The sequence below is a fragment of the Perissodus microlepis genome, chromosome 18 (genome assembly GCF_051167445.1).
Source record: "Perissodus microlepis isolate ML-2025 ecotype Zambia chromosome 18, ASM5116744v1, whole genome shotgun sequence".
NCBI lineage: Eukaryota > Metazoa > Chordata > Actinopteri > Cichliformes > Cichlidae > Perissodus > Perissodus microlepis.
The window spans coordinates 33,128,091-33,148,982 of NC_140478.1; the positions used below are offsets into that span (position 1 = coordinate 33,128,091).

The 20,892-nt window shown below is 40.4% G+C and overlaps 1 pseudogene and 2 gene segments (V, D, J or C); all 3 read left to right on the forward strand.

Annotated features, from left to right (window-relative positions):
* The first annotated feature begins 4,478 nt into the window (after positions 1-4,478).
* LOC146368649 (T cell receptor alpha variable 12-2-like) lies at positions 4,479-18,108 on the forward strand. The segment is given in 2 exon segments: positions 4,479-4,533; positions 17,668-18,108. Coding segments are annotated over 2 exon segments (426 nt in total).
* LOC146368650 (stonustoxin subunit beta-like) lies at positions 10,498-12,695 on the forward strand (annotated as a pseudogene).
* Positions 18,109-19,222: 1,114 nt separating the features above from the next.
* LOC146368651 (T cell receptor alpha variable 3-like) lies at positions 19,223-19,818 on the forward strand. The segment is given in 3 exon segments: positions 19,223-19,274; positions 19,368-19,660; positions 19,804-19,818. Coding segments are annotated over 3 exon segments (360 nt in total).
* The last annotated feature ends 1,074 nt before the right edge of the window (positions 19,819-20,892 follow it).

A 20,892-nucleotide genomic window follows, 5' to 3' on the forward strand; every position in this document is an offset into this window, starting at 1 on the left:
GACAAACTTGCGGATTCTTCCACTTCCACTTATTTTATGTGCTGGAATGTGCAGAAAATGGGTTTAAATGTTAAACAAATTTCTTCCAGTCAGAGAATGTTGCATATAATTAAATTTTTGCTTGATGCATGAAGTTAAAAGATTAAAACTAATAAAACAAGTTTTAAAAAGAGACTTTTCCATTTGATTACATTTTGTATGATGGATTCTGCAGAAAAAGTAGGATTGGGCTGAAAGATCTATCGCTTTATCACCTATTCAGGTTGTAAATCGTGTTTTTAAAAAGTAACTAAGTAACTAAGTAATTAATTACTTTTGAAAATAAGTAATCAGTAAAGTAACGGGATTACTTTTTTGGGGAAGTAATCTGTAATTAGTTACTGATTACTGTTTTTCAAGTAACTTGACCAACACTGCTCATAATACAAGTCAGAGCTTTATATATATATAAAAGAAAGTTGTATTTTAAAAATTGGAGTTCAAGTTATTTTTCCTTCCAATAGTGTTAACATGCTACACAGGTCATGAACAAGATTTTTTTTTAAATTTTCATTGTAAGAGTGATAAAGCAGTTAATTAAAAGTAGTCTAACATAAATGCTGTAATCTGATTATTTTAATAAACATGTAACTTGGATGGATTCGATGCTGGCGTGACCACAGTGCACACGTCTGCTGTTGCTCACAGTGGTCCAAGGGACGCTCAGGGAGTTTGTGTGTTCACTCAGACACATGAAACATTAGAGGGAACATTGATTATGAGTCCAGTCCAGTTTATTGTTCGGATGAATATCAAGGTTCCTGTAGCTGTCCACAGCCTCAATGTCCCAACCTTGAATGTTTAGTGGTTGCAGTCGAGGATAAGGAACCATCTCCGTTTCAACCTGAGATGCAGACAAAGCAGAGTTGTTCCTAAGAGCCTGCGCCTTGGATCCACTGTCAGGGGATACAGAGCGGACTTGATTCTACGGAGAGCCCAAAATCAGCTTCTAAGTGAAAGGATAAGACAGGTCCATTTCACTATAGATCCCTCCAGAGCAAGATTAGCCAGAGTCTGCAAGAACTGGAAACCCTTCTACCCTCTCCAATTTTAGAAGAGGTTTACAAGTTTGTGGACAAGGCTCAGCGGGCCCAACACTCTAAAGGAAAAGAAAGACAACGCAGGAAATTCCACACCTTGCTTTCAAAAACATTCACTCCTCAGTCTGAATCTACACAACTCAGAGAAGAACACACACCTGAGGACAGAATCCTTTGACTACGATGACCTGGATGACTGAGAACCTTCACAGACAGTCGAGGATGTTTGTGCCTGCGGAAGTGTACCACCAGCTCCTTGGTTTTACTAGTGTTGAACTGGAACATGCCAAAACTGTTGAAATTTGTCAGACATGCTCTCCATCAATATGCGAAAGCAGCCCTGTTATTGACACATGACTTCTTCCTTTAATTTAATCTGATATTGTAACAGAACCTGCAAGGCACACAGGGAGACACAGCCAAAGCCAACCATCCACAACTAATGGAAATGATCAGTGGGAACCAGCAACAAATAAATTCATCCAGTTGTTGATGTTTTTTGAGGATATAGACATCGAAACTGAGGTGATCTAGAAGTACATTTTTCTATTCAGTAATACATAAATGAAAACAATAAAAATTGCTTTCTTTGTGATGCTTTAGGCAGTAAGAACTATATTTCATGTATTTACTTGAAATAGTTGCTCTATTATTGTAGGGTCTACCTTACAATGTGCTGTATAAAAAAATGAATTGACCTGAATTCCATCTCTAGTTCATTTAAGTACACAGTTTGGGTGAGGTTGGGATAGAGCAACTAAACCATTTGTATAGATCTTCACATATCCTCTGCCAGAAGCTCTGGACAGGCATTCAAGAACAAAAAGCATGGATATAGTTCTCGATGGTATTGCCTTTGCAGTGGGTGCATGTTTGAGTCTACAAGAACCATTTGTCCTGTATAGTGTCGTCTGTGGAGAGTTTTTGTATTATATGAGTCGTAAGAAAGGGCTTTTAGTACTTTTGAAGGTATGTAAGTATATTTGTGTCCAGAAGTATTGATCTGGATTCATGGAATGGTCCACAATCACCAATATTTAACTTCTACATTTTCAATAACAATTTGGGAATAAAGAAATTAAAATAAATTAAAATTATGTTAGCCAGATGGGTATTTCTAAATTCAGTTGATTGAGATTAAAAGTGGTGAGTGTTGGTGTGGTTCAGTGGGTGAATGTGAGGCCGTGCTGGACATGGACGTGCCTGAAGGCTCACAGGCAGCTTGGCAGATGCTGGACCACACTGTTCCAAAAAATAGTAATGTCAAAGTATCTTACTGTATATTTTACAGTTTTGTACTGTCTTTCTAGAATATCATTAAATTTACATAAGTAGACTGTGACTTTACATGTCAGAGGTAAAATAACATAACATCACTGTAAATATAGTAAAACACAATTTACTTGTTTTTTAAATATATATTTTTTGTACATGTGCATATTTAGATTGTAGAAATACATCCAGAAATGTATCATAACTTCACAAATATTTGTCCGTTATGTGAGAGAATGATCTGTTAAATTCAAATGTAATACTATGGAAAAATATATAAAATGATCGAAAATTAATGAGAATAATCAATAATAAAGGAGTATTTGAATTATAATTGTGCTGGAAATTTCATGTCATCTAGGTCTGATTCAATAATTCAGAGATAACAAGTGAAAATATAATTAATAGGAATAAAAACATATAAAACATTGCATGGCCACGCTGTGCTAATTATATATTTTAAAAAAGAAATGTAGAGGTAGGAATTGCAATTAATATTTTTACAGTTTTGTTCTGTTCTTCTAGAATATCATTAAAGTTACGTAAATAGACTGATTTCACATTTCAAATGTAAATTAACGTTAAATCACTGTAATGCAATAAAACATAATTTTCATGATTATTAAATGTATCTGTCTGTACATATGCATATTTAGATTGTTAAAATACATTCACAAATGTATCAGGATTTCACAAATATCTGTCCGTTATTTGAAAGATTGAACTGTTGAATTCATCACATAAGTATTATTATAATGATAATAATAATGGATTGCATTTATATAGCGCTTTTCAGGACCCCTCAAAGCGCTTTACAATACCACTACAATACTGTTATCATTGCTCTTTAGGGCGATCGTGGCTCAAGAGTTGGCAGTTCGCCTTGTGATCAGAAGGTTGCCGGTTCGAGCCCCGGCTCGGGCACTCCCAGTATTGTGGTCAAGACTCTTCACCTACTAGTGATGGTGCGATATGGCAGCCTCGCCTCTGTCCCAGGGCATGCGATGCATTATTATTTAAACCAACTGTTAACTGTATATTTCTGTACATTTACGTATTATGATTCATATTGCCACTTTCATTGACCTTGTTTATAGGTAATTTCATTGTTTGATCACGTTAAAATGTTTCTAATTTCATGTTTAAAATCACTTGAAAAGGCAGAATCCCATGTAAAATTAGCGCAACAAACTGTATTTTCATTACTGGAAATGACCGTATTTTTATGAGGAAGTTATTTTCTGTTATTTTACGGTAGTATTTTGGCGCCACAGCTGCTGGAATATTACCGTTTTTTTAAGATGTTTTTTTTAACAGTGCAGACGAGGCATGACGAGACGAGACAGGAGGGCCCGCTGACCTCTGGCAGAGATGGCGCAGGACCGGACAGCGTGCTGACCGCTGGTGGAGATACAGCTTGACCAGATGGCAGCGTGGCGGTTGCCAGTTCAGCTAGTGGTGGCATGGCAGCCATGGCTGGTTGAGATGGTGTTTGAGTTTGCAGTTGAGAGTGGAGTGGCTCTCCTGAGCCCCCAGCGGAATCAGACGGCTGCACACCAGTTTTATTTAATATCATCTATCGTCCACCTGGACCTTACACAGAGTTTCTCTCTGATTTCTCAGACTTTTTATCTGATTTAGTGCTCAGCTCAGATAAAATAATTATTGTGGGTGATTTTAACATCCATGTAGATGCTAAAAATGACAGCCTCAACATGGCATTTAATCTGTTATTAGACTCAATTGGCTTCTCTCAAAACCCACCCACCACTTTAATCACACTCTAGATCTTGTTTTAACATATGGCATAGAAACTGAACATTTAACAAATGAGTTTTTAAACCAGCAGAGATGTAGGATATGTATAAAAAAGTGTAGACAAAGTATTTACAGCATGAATCATCTGTGGACTGAAGCAGCACAGAGCTGAAATATGAGCTCCCACCTGAAAGTGAAGATGCTGCTACTAGTGTGTAAAGCAGGAGGAAGTGAGAGAAGTTCAAATCCAGATCAGAGAGGAGGAGGAGAGATTCAGGGAGGAGCTGAGCTGTTACTGAACTAGAAGAGAGAGAAACCTCCACATTCAACAGAGTTCAACACAAACCATAAACTTTACCTTCATTCAAAATGTTGTCTTTGGACTATTTTGCACTTTCTTTACTGCTTCTCACCATTCTAACAGGTACGTTACAATCTGTGTGTTTAAAGAAATACATTTGAATTGTGATGATTTATAAAAGAATAAAACATGTTTCTGTTCCTTTAGGTGGCAGCTGTGAAGATCTCACTCCAACCAACAAAGAAGTGTTCAGTGTAGAAGGCAGCACTGCTACTCTGTCCTATAGATACTCCATAGCTGCAGTTTATGGTGATTATTTCTTCTGGTATCGACAATATCCTGGAAAACCACCAGAGTTCCTGATCTCTCACTCAGGGACAGGGGAGAAAATGTCAGATCCAGTCCCTGGAATAACTTTTAATGTGAGTGAAGACAAAACACTGATGACTCTTCAGATCTCCTCTGCTGCAGTGACTGACTCTGCTGTGTACTACTGTGCTGTGAGGCCCACAGTGACAGGAAACAGCAAAACTCTGTACAAAAACCTTTGGAGCAAAGACAACAGAATACTCCACAACATCCACTAGAGGGAGCCACACACTGTTAAACCTCTGATTCTTGTGTCATTGGACTGATGACAAAGACAACAGAGAAATGAAGCAGTAAAGATCAGAGACAGAGACAGAGCTGCTGTGGAAGCACAAAACTGTTTGATTGGCTGAGCTATTAAACTGGGCCCCGCCCACTGAAGTTGAGCTCATCCAATGACATTATTTGTTGGTCATTGTGCTGCAGTGGAAGAACATTGTTCATGTGCTGTCTGTCTGGCTTTAATAACTCCAAAGACATGTTGCTGCACCTCTTTTTGCTTCTATCTCACATTATAGGTGAGTTTAAGAACAGGGATTAAAGTTTAGTTGAAGCTGCTGCATTAAGCAGATATACAGACTGCATTTCACTACTTTTCTTCTTTCTTTTTCCAGGACTAACAGCTGGAGACTCAATCACTCCTCAACAACCTGAAGTCACTGAAACAGAAGGAGAATCTGTCACACTCACATGTAGCTATGAGACAACAGGTTATCCCCGTCTACACTGGTACAAACATCATTCTGACCTTCAGGCTCCTCAGTTTATACTCTGGAAAGATGGACAAGGATACACAAGTGAATATATTCCTGATAATCGATATGAATCAGAAACATCTTCTACATCAACTAATCTGACCATAGCAGCCCTAACCCTGGCAGACACAGCTCTCTACTACTGTGCTCTAGAAACACAGTGATACAAAGTGTAGAAGAGGCTGTACAAAAACCTGAACACAGATATCTGACTACTCTTCAAAGAGGAGGGAAGTGGTATTCAAAGCACAGCTTCATATCAGATGGATTCTGCTAATTCCTGTTTTATCAGAGTCACTGTGGTTACAGCTGCTAATGAAACACTGTGGGAGGATTCACATGAGCAGCAAATCCACATCAACCACAAACCAACTGCAGGAACGTTCAGACACAATAAAAACTGTCAAACATCAAAAGCTGCTCATTTACACTATTTTATATTTAGTGGATGAGGACATGCAAAAATGCAGCAGAAGCAAAATAAACAGAGTAACAGAGGTTTATCTCTTTAAGGTAAAATCTCTCACATGAAGCTAAAAGTCCAACCAGGAAGACCATCTCATGCTTGTTCCATTTATTCTCTTTGAACTCATCACATCAGATGATGATGCTCTCCTTCAGATTTGATGAAAACATCAATGTCCTGCTCTCATTTTTCAAAGTCTCCCCCTCTCTGCTGTTCTTAGTTTTCATTTCAGTGTCAGAGTGATGCCCTCCTCCCCCCACACATTTAATCAGGACCAGAGTCTGTGGGTCCTTCCACTGAGTTCTTCAGCAGTCCTGCTCCACCACCAGGCTCCCTCTGATCTAAACACTGAGGACCGTTCACACATTTCTGCAGCAGCAGGGAGAGTTTCCAGTCAGCAGAGTTCATGAGTTCACATATTTTCTTTCACAGGGAACTGCAGCAACATTTCAACATCACATCCTCTTTAGATTTTATAATCTTACAGAGATTATAAAAGACAAAAGTATGACTTTGGACGCAGGATCACACAATAGCAAACTTTAAATCTGATGAACCAGCAAAGACAGACTCGACATAGCTGCTGTAAACCAAGAAGAAAACACATGGAGGAAACCTGACAGCATTACTGTATATGTGTGAAACCAACAAGGCAAAACAAGCACAGAGTAAATATCAAATTTATCAGGAAGTGGGGACAAGGAAAGTACTAGAAATTAAGAGGATTAGGTAGACGGGGAAGCATCAGAAACATGAGGAAATAGTAAAGAGAAGAAAAACAGAGGAGAAGCTGTGAATGTGACAACCTGTGAGATTTGAACTAAAGACATGCTGGAACAGTGGGGACGTGACTTTCTCACTTTATTGTTTTGTACAAGAATATTTAAGGAATTCACACAGCTCATTTAGATGTGGTCAATATAATGCGACTGGTACATGGTCAATGAACCTGATGGAGGAAATCAGAGATGACCTGGAGCCTGCGATCAGAACCAGGTCCTGCATTTTTAGCTGCTGAACTTGATACAAGCAGCAGAAATTAACAGTTGGTCTTCTTTCTTTTAAATTCATAATCTTTTGACAAACAAACATTTGTGTTAGTTGAAATTTGGCGGCTCAAACTGGTGCTGCTTGAAAGCTAACTCTTGGTCTGGTTTATGTCCTGAGTCTAACACACTGATCATGAGGAAGTTTTGGATTTTTAATGAAGGGTTTTCCCCTGACGCTGCTTCTTCAGGAAATCATCTGATCTATACTTATTATCTGTCCTAATGCAACATTTACCTGCAGGCCAGGTTTGACACAGCATTGCTGAGCGGCCTCATTCTTCTGCTGGGAGTCAAAAAGAAAATGATCTATTAGTTCACACTTTGACACTGGCAGTCCCATGAAGACAGTGAAGCAGGACACAAACAGCCTGAAACTGTGACCTATTCCAGTATTTCAGTGTTCCTTCCAACTAATGTTAGATACACTGTAAAAAGCACAAAGCTTCCATCCAACAACCAAACACAAGCCCAGGTTTGGTGCAAAAGTGCAAACAGACAGAACCCGTTCCAGGGAAGCAACTCTCCTGTCCACCAGGAAAAATCCCAACATAAAGGCATCAAGCTGGGGGAAACAGATGTATCCACCCTGGTTATCGCCAGGGCCTCCAACTTTGGCTGCCACCTAACCCACACTCTCTGTGGAGCCCCTCCCCTGGGCCTGGTCCAGCTTAGAGCCTCAGAAACCCCATCCCACGTACCCAGACATGGTCCACTGGTCAATACAGCATGGATGTCTTCTGATTCATTCTTAGTCTTACCCCTCACTCAGGACCAGTGTGCATATAGGGACCCTACCAGGGGCAAATTACCATTGAAAACAGAGCTCCTGGTATCATTTGGCACCATATCCCTCCACCATGATAAGGTGGAGATTCGTGGAGGAACATTACATCAAGTAGTTCCTGAATTATCTCTAAACATGTCCATGAGTTAATCAGTGAAGAAGCAAACATATCACCTGTGTAAAGGAAAGTGAGCCTCATTCCTGTGTTTGTTCTGGCATATTGTGAAACCAGTTCGGTGAGTTTCTTTTCAGGAAACTGGAAACCTCCCAAACAGCCAAAGCAAAACCAGTTTGGTCCAAAGAATTCAGCCTTCACGTTATCATCAAGAAGAACAATTCTAACTAGATTCCAGCTTAGTATAAAAGAGCATCCAGTCAGTCAGTCAGCAGGTGTTTCCAGTGCAGGTACAGTTGAGTCCTTCTTTTCTGAGCAGTCTGAGCTCTTTAATCAGAGGACAACCAGGACTCAGCATCGCTGCTGTAAGTCTCTGATTCTTCATTTCTCATTTGTCTTAGCAGCAGCAGTAGATGTTGTTTCTGTTTTACTTTGAAGAAGGTTTTTCTTTCATCTGTCACATCAGAGATGGAGAATGTTGCAAAGAAAGAAGACATGAGAGGAACATGATTATTTTGTTTTCTTATTGTGAAACATCTTGGGACAGAAATGAAATTATTCAGATTTTATGTCAGTGAAAGTGTTAAGTTTGCAGTACTGTGGTAAAGCTGAGAGGGGTAAACTTGGACTGGTGAAGAGTAGCTGAGCTGTTTGCATACATTTAATCAGAGATTGTTTAACTGTAAGGTGCTGTTTGAGTTAATTCACCAAATTCTAGGTTTTTCGGTTTTTCGTAGTGGCTGGAAGCTGGAAATATGTAACATCTGAATTCGGTCGGCTAAATCCACAAAGAGCAGCTTCAGCTGATCACAACCTGGATACAAAGAAAAACTGAGTGGAGCTTCCAGTACAGTGTCTCATTTCCAAGTCCCCCACGCTGCCCCACTGCACCTGGGCTTAGAGTTTCCCCACCTGCCAAATCTCACTTTGATGCCTGATTAGGATCCCGTGTATCTACATTCAATAGTCTTCAGGTTTATTAGGCTCAAGTCTTATTATCTATTAATCAGTATCAGCAATACATTTTCTCATTAATATTTTTAAAAATCAGTCCTGAATAATCCACAAGAAGCAGAGATGATGTGATGCACAGTGAAAATCCCAAGAGCTGATGTGATGTGACACATTCTGTTCCTCCAGCTCAACATGTCCTCTGATTTCTTTCTAGGTCAAAGATGGAGACGTGGACAGACAGTCAGGGTAAAAAAGTATGTTACTGTATGATTCATATTAGATATGTTGATTGTTTGATCTTAGCCTCTTGTAGTAACTTGCAAACCAATAATAATAATAATTACTGCAAATGACTGCATAAAAAATCAGCTTGTGTTAAAATAATCTGAAGAGTTTCTATTTGGTCTCTCAGATTTATCCAGTGACTCAACAATCACAGTCAAATCGCATCGCCCTGCTGATCAACATTGAAACGTTTAATACAAGTTTATACAAATGTAGAGCTGCGAAAGATGAGAAAGTCATGCAAAGTCTACTTCAAACTCTTGGATATGAGGTAGTGAGATGTGGGGACATCACTGCAAAGGTAACTTTTAAAAGCAGAAAATATTTCTTCACTTGCACCCAGTTTTACAAACTGGTTAAATGATCCAGTGACGGATTTCTTCTCACAGATGATCGATAAACCTCTGAAAGAATTTTCTGAACACCCAAAACTGGCCCTCACAGACAGTGTGTTTGTGACTTTGGTGTGTTATGGAGGCACGGGAACTGAGGAGTTTGAAATTGACCAAATCTTTCAGCACTTAAACACAAAGAACTGTCCTGCACTGAAGGACAAACCAAAGATCATCATTATTCACGCCTGCAGAGGAGGTGATTCTCATCTGTCCTCACACACCCAACAAACAGCATGCATGAAAGAATCTTGAATGAATTTACTGTTAATATTTGTTCATTTGAAAAGGTAAAAGATCGACACGTTTCAGTAAGTCTGTGTGTTTGTTTCAGTGGGGGAGGAATCGGCGGATTTACTTGATAGAAAACAATTTGTGCCCACAGACGACATCGAATCTCTGTCAGTGAACTCTGTCAAAGGTCCTCGGACACACAATGAAAAGGATTTCATCATTTTTCATTCCAGCACCACTTGTAAGTGCACCACCCTCCAATAAGTAACATTTATAACAATCAAACACCGCCTAACTACAGATATGATCTGGTTCTGTTTGCTTGCAGACACAGGTTCATACACTCATGAAACATACGGTTCTGCCTTTATCCAACACATCTGTGAGGCTGTCAAAAAGCACTGCCTTAGAGATGACATTGAGGAAATATTCAGAACGGTAAGTTTGGCAAGTGGAATATATGGAATACACAAATACATACTACAAGAGGCTATCTATCTATCTATCTATCTATCTATCTATCTATCTATCTATCTATCTATCTATCTATCTATCTATCTATCTATCTATCTATCTATCTATCTATCTATCTATCTATCTATCTATCTATCTATCTATCTATCTATCTATCTATCTATCTATCTGTGTGTGGAATCATGTTAAGTGCAGTCTAACCAACAGGTCATGCAAAGCTTTGAAGAATTCCCATCTGAGCAGATGCCAACCAAAGAGAGAGACACTCTGACAAAGCGCTTCTACGTGTTTCAAAGTTAGTGTTACAGGTTTTTGATGTGACTTTAAGATATTGTGTTGTTTTGGGATGACAGGACACATGAGACTGCATGAAATGTTCAGTATGGTTTATTCACATCGATGAGCGACTGATGGAACTAAAAAGTAATGATGATGATGATGATGAACAAAACAGAAAAGTATCCCACAACATTAATTTCCCAGTGGACAGTTCTGTGTGGCATCAGTCCATATGAGAGACCTCCATGATCCCACAGGGCTTCAATATTGAGGTCCAGGCTCTGAGGAAGCCGGCGCATGGCTCACAGTGTTTCATTGTGTTTGTGTTTTCTATCCAGCTATGCTTTTACTGCATTGTCAGTGTGTTTGGGGCTATTGTCATGCTGAAAAATGAAACCATTGACAACCGGAAGCTTTCCTGATGCTACTTTAAGGTGGCTGAAGTTCACCTGATCAACACACCAGCTGTCAACAACCGTACCATCCGTGCTCCAGTGATGTTGAGTCTTCCCAGGCACCTCAACCCCTACTCACATCTTGCGTCCGGTGATCTCAATGGGTCACATGATAGAGTGAGGCAAGGTTTCACCATAGTTTCATCCAAAACCTCTGCTGATAATGACCCACACCTTTTTTTATAACTTGGATCTTGTGATGAGGCACATGATCAATAGCGTGCTAATGATCCTCTTAAGTGGACAACTCCCACTAGAGTTTAAACACCAAAGGAGAAACCTCTTCAAAAAACTTAATGAGGTCCGGTCGCCGTCTTCCAAAGCTGCTTAGATTGAATAAACGGTAAATGGACTGGTTCTTATTTAACTCAACACAACGTGCCTCATTCACCTATTCTATATAAGAGCTTTCTATATAACATGCACACATATTTATATTCTGATGGATTCTTCTTCTGGGGATTCTTCTTCTTCAGTAGTTTATGTAGATAATTACTAAAAATGACCATGACAAGCAGAGGACGAATGTCAGCACATCAAAGTCTCTTGGTGGCTTTACTGCTTTCACTCAACTGATATATGAGGAAAAAACACTTTGAGTTCCTACTGTTGTTCTATTTCATTCAAAAAAACAAAACATGTAGGTGTTGTGAAAATGTTAATATTTGATTTTAAAAGAGCAATTCTGATTCAAGATGCACCTGAAGAAGTGAAGCAGTGGTCTGCAGGAAAGGAGTCTCTAAACAGGTATGAACAGATCCCTTCACTCAGCCTGTTTCTTTGTTTTATGCAGATGTAAGAGTTACATGAAGTCTTCCCTCTGTAACAGTATGAGTGATGATGTCCATGTTAGCATGTTGGCAACGACTGTGCTGGTTTGACCCCTCCTCTCCCTGCAGGGTGGAGCCTGATGGCGTCCGACGGGTGAGCTCCGGTCTGAAGAAGTGTACGTTTGATTTTATGATGATTCTTGGAAACAAAACAGCACAAATCCAACCGTCTTTAAACTACTGTGTCGCTCATTTATATCTCTGATATCAGGAGTCACCATCAAAGAGCCGATCAACGAATAGATGATCGATCAATAACTGCAGCTGGATTTATTTGTTCTCTCTATCAGATTCCTATCAACTCACAATCGACCCAAACACAGTATACAAATGGATCCACCTGTCTGACAGCAACAGAGAGGTGATGCGTTTGAATGCACAGCAGCCATATCCTGATCATCCAGAGAGATTTGACCGCCCTCAGCTGCTGTGCACAGACGGGCTGACTGGTCCTTGTTACTGGGAGGTTGAGTGGAGTGGATATGTTTCTATAGCAGTGAGCTACAAAGGAATCAAAAGGAGAGGACACAGTGATGACTGCTTGTTTGGACTGAACAGTCAGTCCTGGAGTCTGGACTGCTCTTACTCTTACTCTGTCTTGCACAATAACACAGAAACCTTCATCCCCAAAGACGTTGTCTCTAACAGAGTAGCAGTGTATGTGGACCATCCTGCTGGCACTCTGTCCTTCTACAATATCTTCTTGGACTCTCTGATCCACCTCCACACCTTCATCACCACATTCACTGAACCTCTGTATCCTGGATTTGGAGTCTGGTCTCATAATTCTTCAGTGAGAATAATGAAGCCAGTCCATGTGCACTGCTCTCCTCCAACAGAGTAGCAGTGTATGTGGACCGTGCTGCTGGCACAGCTTTTCCTCTGACACTGCAAACAACCTCTATCCTGGATTTGAAGCTTGGTTTCATAATTCTTCAGTGAGTCTGTGCTTAGTTCAGTATAAAACTCTGAAAAGCACTAAATAGACCTTTCAGTCTGCATCTTGCACTCAAAAACACTTTCAGATTCATGGATTTAATGATTTAAACTCCTCTAAATGATTCCTTCTTAATTTCAATCCGTTGAAGATTGAAGCTTCCAGCAACCGTAGAGTGTGAGCCAGGGTACAACCTGGACAGGTCACCAATCTGAGACAGAGCTGACATTAACTTTATTCCACTAACTGCATGTCTTTGGACTGTGAGAGGAAGCTGGAGCACCCAGAGAGAATCCAAACAAACAAGGTGAGAACATACAAACTCCACACATGAAGGTGAAGTTGGACTCGGGACTTTGTTGCTGTGAGGTAACGATGCTAACCTCTGCACCAAAGCTCTTCTGACATGGGGCTGAGAAAATATTTTGCACTGCTGATCAGAAAGAGAAATTCCTGCTTGACCAATGTTCTTTGTGTGATAAAGACTAAATATATATTGATATTCAATTTTCTTTACTGATGTGCTTTGTGTGAAGTGTGTTTCTTCTGCTTCGAGTATTTTAAAATCACTGATACAAAAACCACGTTTTTCCTCACCTGGAGCCTTTCAATGAGAGCTTTAGATGAGAAATTCATCATGATGTTTAAATTGAATTCAACTTTATTTACACAGCACCAAATCACAACAACAGTCGCCTCAAGGTGCTTTATATTGTAAGGTCGACCCTACAATAATACACACAGAGAGAAACCCAACAATCATATGAAGTCCAGATATGTGATAGTCATTAACATGATCAGACCCACGAGTGGTTTTAATCTCAGGAAGTTTATACAACAACTTGTAGCACCAACTTTAGTTAAATGAGGCTGCACAACATGACATGCAGACTACAGAATTTCATTTCACTTTAATAATACTGAATGAGAGGAACAGCAGCTAACTAAGTCGTCTACATAAACCTGGAACAGTGTTTATTGATAGGCTGCGGACACTGCGCTGGTTGCCTGGGATCAGGAAACTCTCAGGGTTTGCCTGCTCTCGTTGTGCCTAACTGAGCTAGTCTGGGTAAACAGGCACAAGGTTCACTGGCTTAATCTGGACTGAGCCACGGGGAGAACCGGTGACAAGAACACTCTTCCTCTTGCAAGAGGGAGCATGGCTCCTCATCTTCCCACCACAACCACACCAATGATGAAGCTGGTTTATTCATGGAACTGTCTGGAATGCCGAATAACAGGAGCTCTTACAAGCTGGGCACCAGCGTCAAAGCTTGAATGCTGGGTGGCAGCGGTGATGGTGTTGACCTGGGTGACTGGTGCAATAAGACTGCTGACTAAGAAGGCAGCAACAGACAAACTCCAGAAAACTCATCTCCAGTCAACCAGGGAACACATGATGGTAGGTCAACATAGACTGACACAGACACTGAGGAATAAACAGCACTCTTTAAACACCGGAGGGTTAGAGGCATTAGGAGAAACAAGAGTGTAACAAGGCGCAGGTGAGGATCATCAAAAGCAATGAGACAGAAGGTAAAACTAGACCAGCAACTGTCAGGACGTCAGAACCTTTAACTAGGGGAGCTGACACGAGAGGATACGATTGGAAAGGGAACAAATTAAACTCTGAACCAGGTGAACAAAATTACTGCAAATACTTTGTGTTTTCAGAGTCACCTATTTTAATGCAGCCCTTCACACTGACAGTGTAATTTCACAGGATTAACTGATTTATTTGGATCAAGCTTGAAATTTCGTATTTTTCAAATTTCATGATTTTTGCTGTAGATTAACAGATGGGAGCATTCAGACCACTGCAGTACGCAACAACTTTCTCCTGAGATGAAGCCAAAACGTTCGTTTCTTTCTTTCCGTGTTTAGAAGCATCTGGACCTGCTCGTCATCACTCGTGTCCACTTCTTACACTTACAGTGCATTTTTGAGGAACACCTTTACTGTGTATATATCACGGTTATTATAGTGAACTAATATAATCTGCATGTGAAAAGCATTTTGGTTAACTAAAACAAAAATAAAAACTAGACCTGAAATTATTTTGTGAACTTGGAAAAAAAGAGAAGAAAGATTAACGGTGGAAATCCCCGTAGTTTAAATATTTGTGACTTTGATCAAAACGTTCAAAATGTGCTTTATGAGGCTTTATGAGGCTTCATGAGGCTTCATGAGGCTTCATGAGGCTTCATGAGGCTTTATGAGGCTTCATGAGGCTTTATGAGGCTTCATGAGGCTTTATGTGACGTTTGCCATCCAGGCAATAATAATTAATAAAAACTAAAACAGACAATGACAGTTAAAAATAAATATTTTTAAACATTGAAAACTAAACTGAAATGATTCAACTCAATCTAAAAACTTATTAAACCTACATTGAATTAAAAGCCAAATGTGATGGTCTCTCTGTCGTCTCCGGCTGATTTCTCGGTTTGTTTGCTGTCTGTCTCTGGACTTTAGTTTTCTCTTTCTCCTCTGTCTGTGTTCCTTTGTTGTTGTTTGTGTTCCTGAGTGGGCCTCGTCTCAGGCTGCTGCCTCTGACCTGACCCACGTGTCTCCGATGATCTCAAATGCAGAATTGAGCTGGCTGTCATTCTTCACTGGACTGTTGAATTAGAGTTAGTGAAGCCCTGGCTCCTCCTGCTCAGTGTTTGTGCTGCTTCTGATGCTTCAAGATACTTGCTGTGTGTTTCTTCTGTGTAGACTCCTGGTTTCGATCTTCCCAGGTGTGTGGTAAGACAAACCCTGAGTTGAGAGAGTGTTGTGTGGACTCCTTTCCTCCCTGGAGTCCCTGGAGCACTATACGCCTCCAACGAACTTTACAAATCATATATTTGAGTCCAACCTGCCTACCAACACAAATACAAAAAGTCAAAATATGTAATGTAAAGGCTTAAGACTGCATTATAATAAACAACTAAATGTTCCAAAATGCAAAACAGAACTACGAATGTTGAACAACCTTAAAAGTTCAAACACTCACTTCAATTTTATTAATCGCACCAAATCCCAACAACAGTCACCTCAAGGTGCTTTATATTGTAAGGTAGACCCTACAATAATCAGACCCAAGATCATGTACAGCTGATATTTTACAGACTCTGTCCTCTGTGTTGGAAAGGCTGTCAACTGTGTGTGGGAGCCCCCTTGTGGCGAGAGAGCACAGTTGCACTATTGAACACATGTTCTAGGGATCAGAGTTTGAGCGGACTGACTCAGCAGGGGATGTCTACACACGGTGTGAGTCGTGCGCGTTGCTAAAGAACTGAGTGGACGTGGAGCCCTGCCTGGAAAGGACAGCTTTAGTCTTTTAGGCCATTTAGGCATTTAGTGGATGTAGAAGTGCAATGTGTATTGGCCTGTTCAACTATGTGGCTAGTTCATGCTGCTAATGTTGTACACAATAATAATAATGCACACTTTGTATTGATCCCCGTGGGGAAATTCTTCTCTGCATTTAACCCATTCACTCAGTGAAGCAGTGGGCAGACACCAGCGCCCGGGGAGCACTGTGTGGGGATGGTACCTTGCTCAGGGGTATCTCAGGTTAGCCGTTCAGGGGATTCAAACCCCTGACCTTACGATCATGGGGCAACCGCTTTGGTTGATTGGGTGTTTTGTATTGTTGGGTGTATTGGCAATTAATGTCATGGACTGTAAGGTTTTCTGAGTAGTGCATGGAGATCTTCATATCGGAATTTCCATTCGTAGTTCTGGTTAGACTGGAAGAAAGCTAATGAATCATAATTCATGACTTAAATGTTTATTATATTCAGTATTTTGTATATGTTCTGCTCTTGTTAGCTAACAGCTAACAGCCCCCCCACCTACGAGTTCTTGTACATCCTCTGTAAGCCTGCGGTTGCATTACTGTGCTGCTGTACTGCGCAGTTAAGCTAAAGAATCACAGTAAAGACGGAATAACCTTATTTGTGTGTCCTGTGTGTTCTGACCGACACCGCGAGGTGAACACCACTGCTATTCAGCCAACGCCTATAACCCAAATTAACTCAGAATCAGAACAGAATTAGAAAAAATGGCTTCTAAGTACACAGGAGATCCTCTCTCTTCAGGCACTCACTGTCTGACTGCTACAACTATCACAGCTGAACATAAACACAGGTTCAGATATGCTTTTTTCCCTGCTGTCAAATAATTGTGTAGTTATCAGTGAATTCACTGTCACTGATGATTCCAGTGAATCCTCTCCTCCCCAAACTTTACAGTCTGAGAGGGAAACTTGTGCAGACACTGATGTGGTGAAGCCAGCTTTAAAAGTCACTGTCTGGATGTACTTGTACTTGTAACTGCACCTCTTTAGTTTCTTTTAACAACAGCAGATGTTTCGCTGTTCATAAAGACCCTTAACAGGTTTCTGTCTGGCTCCACCCACTGATGCTGAACTCAGCCAATGAGATGGTCTCTCTCTGCAGAACTACAGCCAGCCTAATGTTGAGGAGAAGGCTGTGCAGCAGAGAGGCTGCTTAGTCTTTTCATTCTGCTGAACTTTGTTCATCTGCTGTGTGACTTCAGCACCTGAAACATGTTCCTTTGTACTTTTCTCTCACTGCATAGGTGAGTGTTAGAACACAGAAAAGTCTCATTGTGACAAGATTTGATCAGAAAATAAGGAGACTCAGAGATTCAGGGAGGAGCTAAGCTGCGACTGAAGAGCAGATGAGACAGAGAAACCTCCACATTCAACACAGAAGATTTAGTCCAACATGTTGTTGTTGGGCTCTTATGAAACTTCTCTGTTAATCATCATGATTCTAACAGGTACATGTGAAAAAACTTCATCCTAATATTTTAATTATTATTCATGATTTCTTTGTACAATATTTACAGATTTCTGTTTCTTTAGGTGTCAGCTGTCAACAACTCACTGCAAGCAAAACTGAAGAGTCCAGTTTGGAAGGCAGCACAGTTACTCTGTCCTACAGATACTCCAGACAAGCAACTGGAAGTGATCAGTTCTACTGGTATCGACAATATCCTGGAAAACCACCAGAGTTCCTGACCTTTAACTTGGGAACACAAAACACAACAAATTCCAAACTTTCTGTCAGAATGGTCGATGACAGAAATGGTCTGAACCTTCAGATCTCCTCTGCTGCAGTGTCTGACTCTGCTGTGTACTACTGTGCTGTGCAGCCCACAGTGACAGGAAACAGCAAAACTCTGTACAAAAACCTTTGGAGCAAAGACAACAGAATACTCCACAACATCCACTAGAGGGAGCCACACACTGTTAAACTGCTCTGTAGACTCTTTGAGAGACTGAGCCACAGCTGTGACAGCAAACTTTAGCAGCTACAATAATGTCACGAGTCTCCTCCTGAGTCTTGTAATTACAGTGTTCAGCTCAGGTGAAGCCTGTCATACAGCAGCAGAGGAGCAGAGCTGGAAGAAACACAGCCGTGGGAACATTCCTGTTTCAAACCAAACACTCATCTTTCTCTGTTTTGTTTGCTCACAGAATATTAAGAATATTTTAATAGATGATTTTATCTCTTGCAGATGATTCATTCAGCAGATTACAACTAGAAAACATATTTTTACGGGAGGCTATGATTAGCCTGAAATTGCTCTTTGAGTATAAATGTGTGTGAAAGGGTGAACGAGGCTGTTGTATGAAGCAGTCTGAGTGCTCAAGTAGAAAAGTGCTTTATGAGAACCAGGAAGCTAAAGCTGATGAATGGAGCAAGTCTTGTTTTTCTTCATTTTACTGAAGCTCTTTATAAACCTTTTCCTTCTTAAGGCTTTTTTCTTTTGTATGAAAAATGAAAAATGAATTACTCGCTAATACACACGTCTTAATGCCAGACCTAATAATTAACCTACTTTAAAAACATGCACATTACATTACATGACCTAAAAGGTGGTGTCAAAGACATATCCACGTTCTATCTGAACATATTAATACTCACAAAGATGAAGGTTTCCCAAGGCACAAGCATGTACATGAGCTATTTCCTCTTTTATTCCCGCTGAAACATTTGTTCACAACATTACCGGAGAAGATACGCCAAAGACAGGTTAATGGCCAAACGCTACTGTTGCTCAATGCATAACACAACAGAGATCATTTGTGATACACGTCTTCCTCTGATCAGATTTCAAAGCCAAAACATTTTAGAATAAATTTACTTACAATGTTTATTAATTACACACTTATTTATTACCTTTATGTAACTAAATCATGTCCTGAACTAATTACTGTCTTTGACCAAAAGGCATAGGCACAGTTTTTAATGATGTAAATGAATCATAAAGTGTAACTGAGAGCAGAGCAAACACAGAGCAGAGAGGAGGAGCAGAGATTCAGGGAGGAGCTGAGCTGTTACTGAACTATAGAAGAGAGAAAAACCTCCACATTCAACAGAGTTCAACACAAAACAAACTTTATGTTCCTCAACATGCTGTCATTACATAACTGTGTGTTTCCTCTGATTCTTCTCACTCTCACAGGTCTGCTCACCTACACAGGAAACTATGTTCAATTCAAATGATTACTGTACATTTTGTGTAACTGATTAATAACAGATATTCCTTTTTCTTCAGTTATCAGATGTGAAGAACTCACTCCAACCAAAGAAAAAGAATTTACTTTAGAAGCCAGCGCTGTTACTCTGTCCTATAAATACTCCAAAGCTGCTGTTGGAACTGATTACTTCTTCTGGTATCGACAATATCCTGGAAAACCACCAGAGTTCCTGATCTCTCACTTTGGAACAGGAGATAAAATGTCAGATCCAGTTCCTGGAATTACTTTTAATGTGAGTAGAGACAAAACACTGATGACACTTCAGATCTCCTCTGCTGCAGTGACAGACTCTGCTGTTTACTACTGTGCTGTGAGGCCCACAGTGACAGGAAACAGCAAAACTCTGTACAAAAACCTTTGTAGCAAAGACAACAGAATACTCCACAACATCCACTAGAGGGAGCCACACACTGTTAAACCTCTGATTCTTGTGTCATTGGATTGATGACAAAGACAACAGAGAAATGAAGCAGTAAAGATCAGAGACAGAGACAGAGCTGCTGTGGTAGCACAAAACTATTTGATTGGCTAAGCTATTAAACTGGCCCCGCCCACTGATCTTGAGCTCATCCAATGACATTATTTCTTGGTCAATTCAATTCAATTCAATTCAATTCAATTCAATTTTATTTATATAGCGCCAAATCACAACAAAAGTCGCCTCAAGGCGCTTCATAGATACAGAGAAAAACCCAACAATCATATGACCCCCTATGAGCAAGCACTTTGGCGACAGTGGGAAGGAAAAACTCCCTTTTAACAGGAAGAAACCTCCGGCAGAACCAGGCTCAGGGAGGGGCGGCCATCTGCTGCGACCGGTTGGGGTGAGAGAAGGAAGACAGGATAAAAGACATGCTGTGGAAGAGAGACAGAGGTTAATAACAGATATGATTCAATGCAGAGAGGTCTGTTAATACATAGTGAGTGAGAAAGGTGACTGGAAAGGAAAAACTCAATGCATCTTGGGAATCCCCCGGCAGCCTACGTCTATTGCAGCATAACTAAGGGAGGATTCAGGGTCACCTGGTCCAGCCCTAACTATATGCTTTAGCAAAAAGGAAAGTTTTAAGCCTAATCTTGAAAGTAGAGATAGTTTCTGTCTCCCGAATCCAAACTGGAAGCTGGTTCCACAGAAGAGGGGCCTGAAAACTGAAGGCTCTGCCTCCCATTCTACTTTTAAATACTCTAGGAACAACAAGTAGGCCTGCAGAGCGAGAGCGAAGTGCTCTAATAGGGTGATATGGTACTACAAGGTCATTAAGATAAGATGGGGCCTGATTATTTAAGACCTTGTATGTGAGGAGCAGGATTTTGAATTCAATTCTGGATTTAACAGGAAGCCAATGAAGGGAAGCCAAAACAGGAGAAATCTGCTCTCTCCTTCTAGTCCCTGTCAGTACTCTTGCTGCAGCATTTTGGATTAGCTGAAGGCTTTTCAGTGAGTTTTTTGGACATCCTGATAATAATGAATTACAGTCATCCAGCCTGGAAGTAATAAATGCATGAACTAGTTTTTCAGCGTCACTCTGAGACAGGATATTT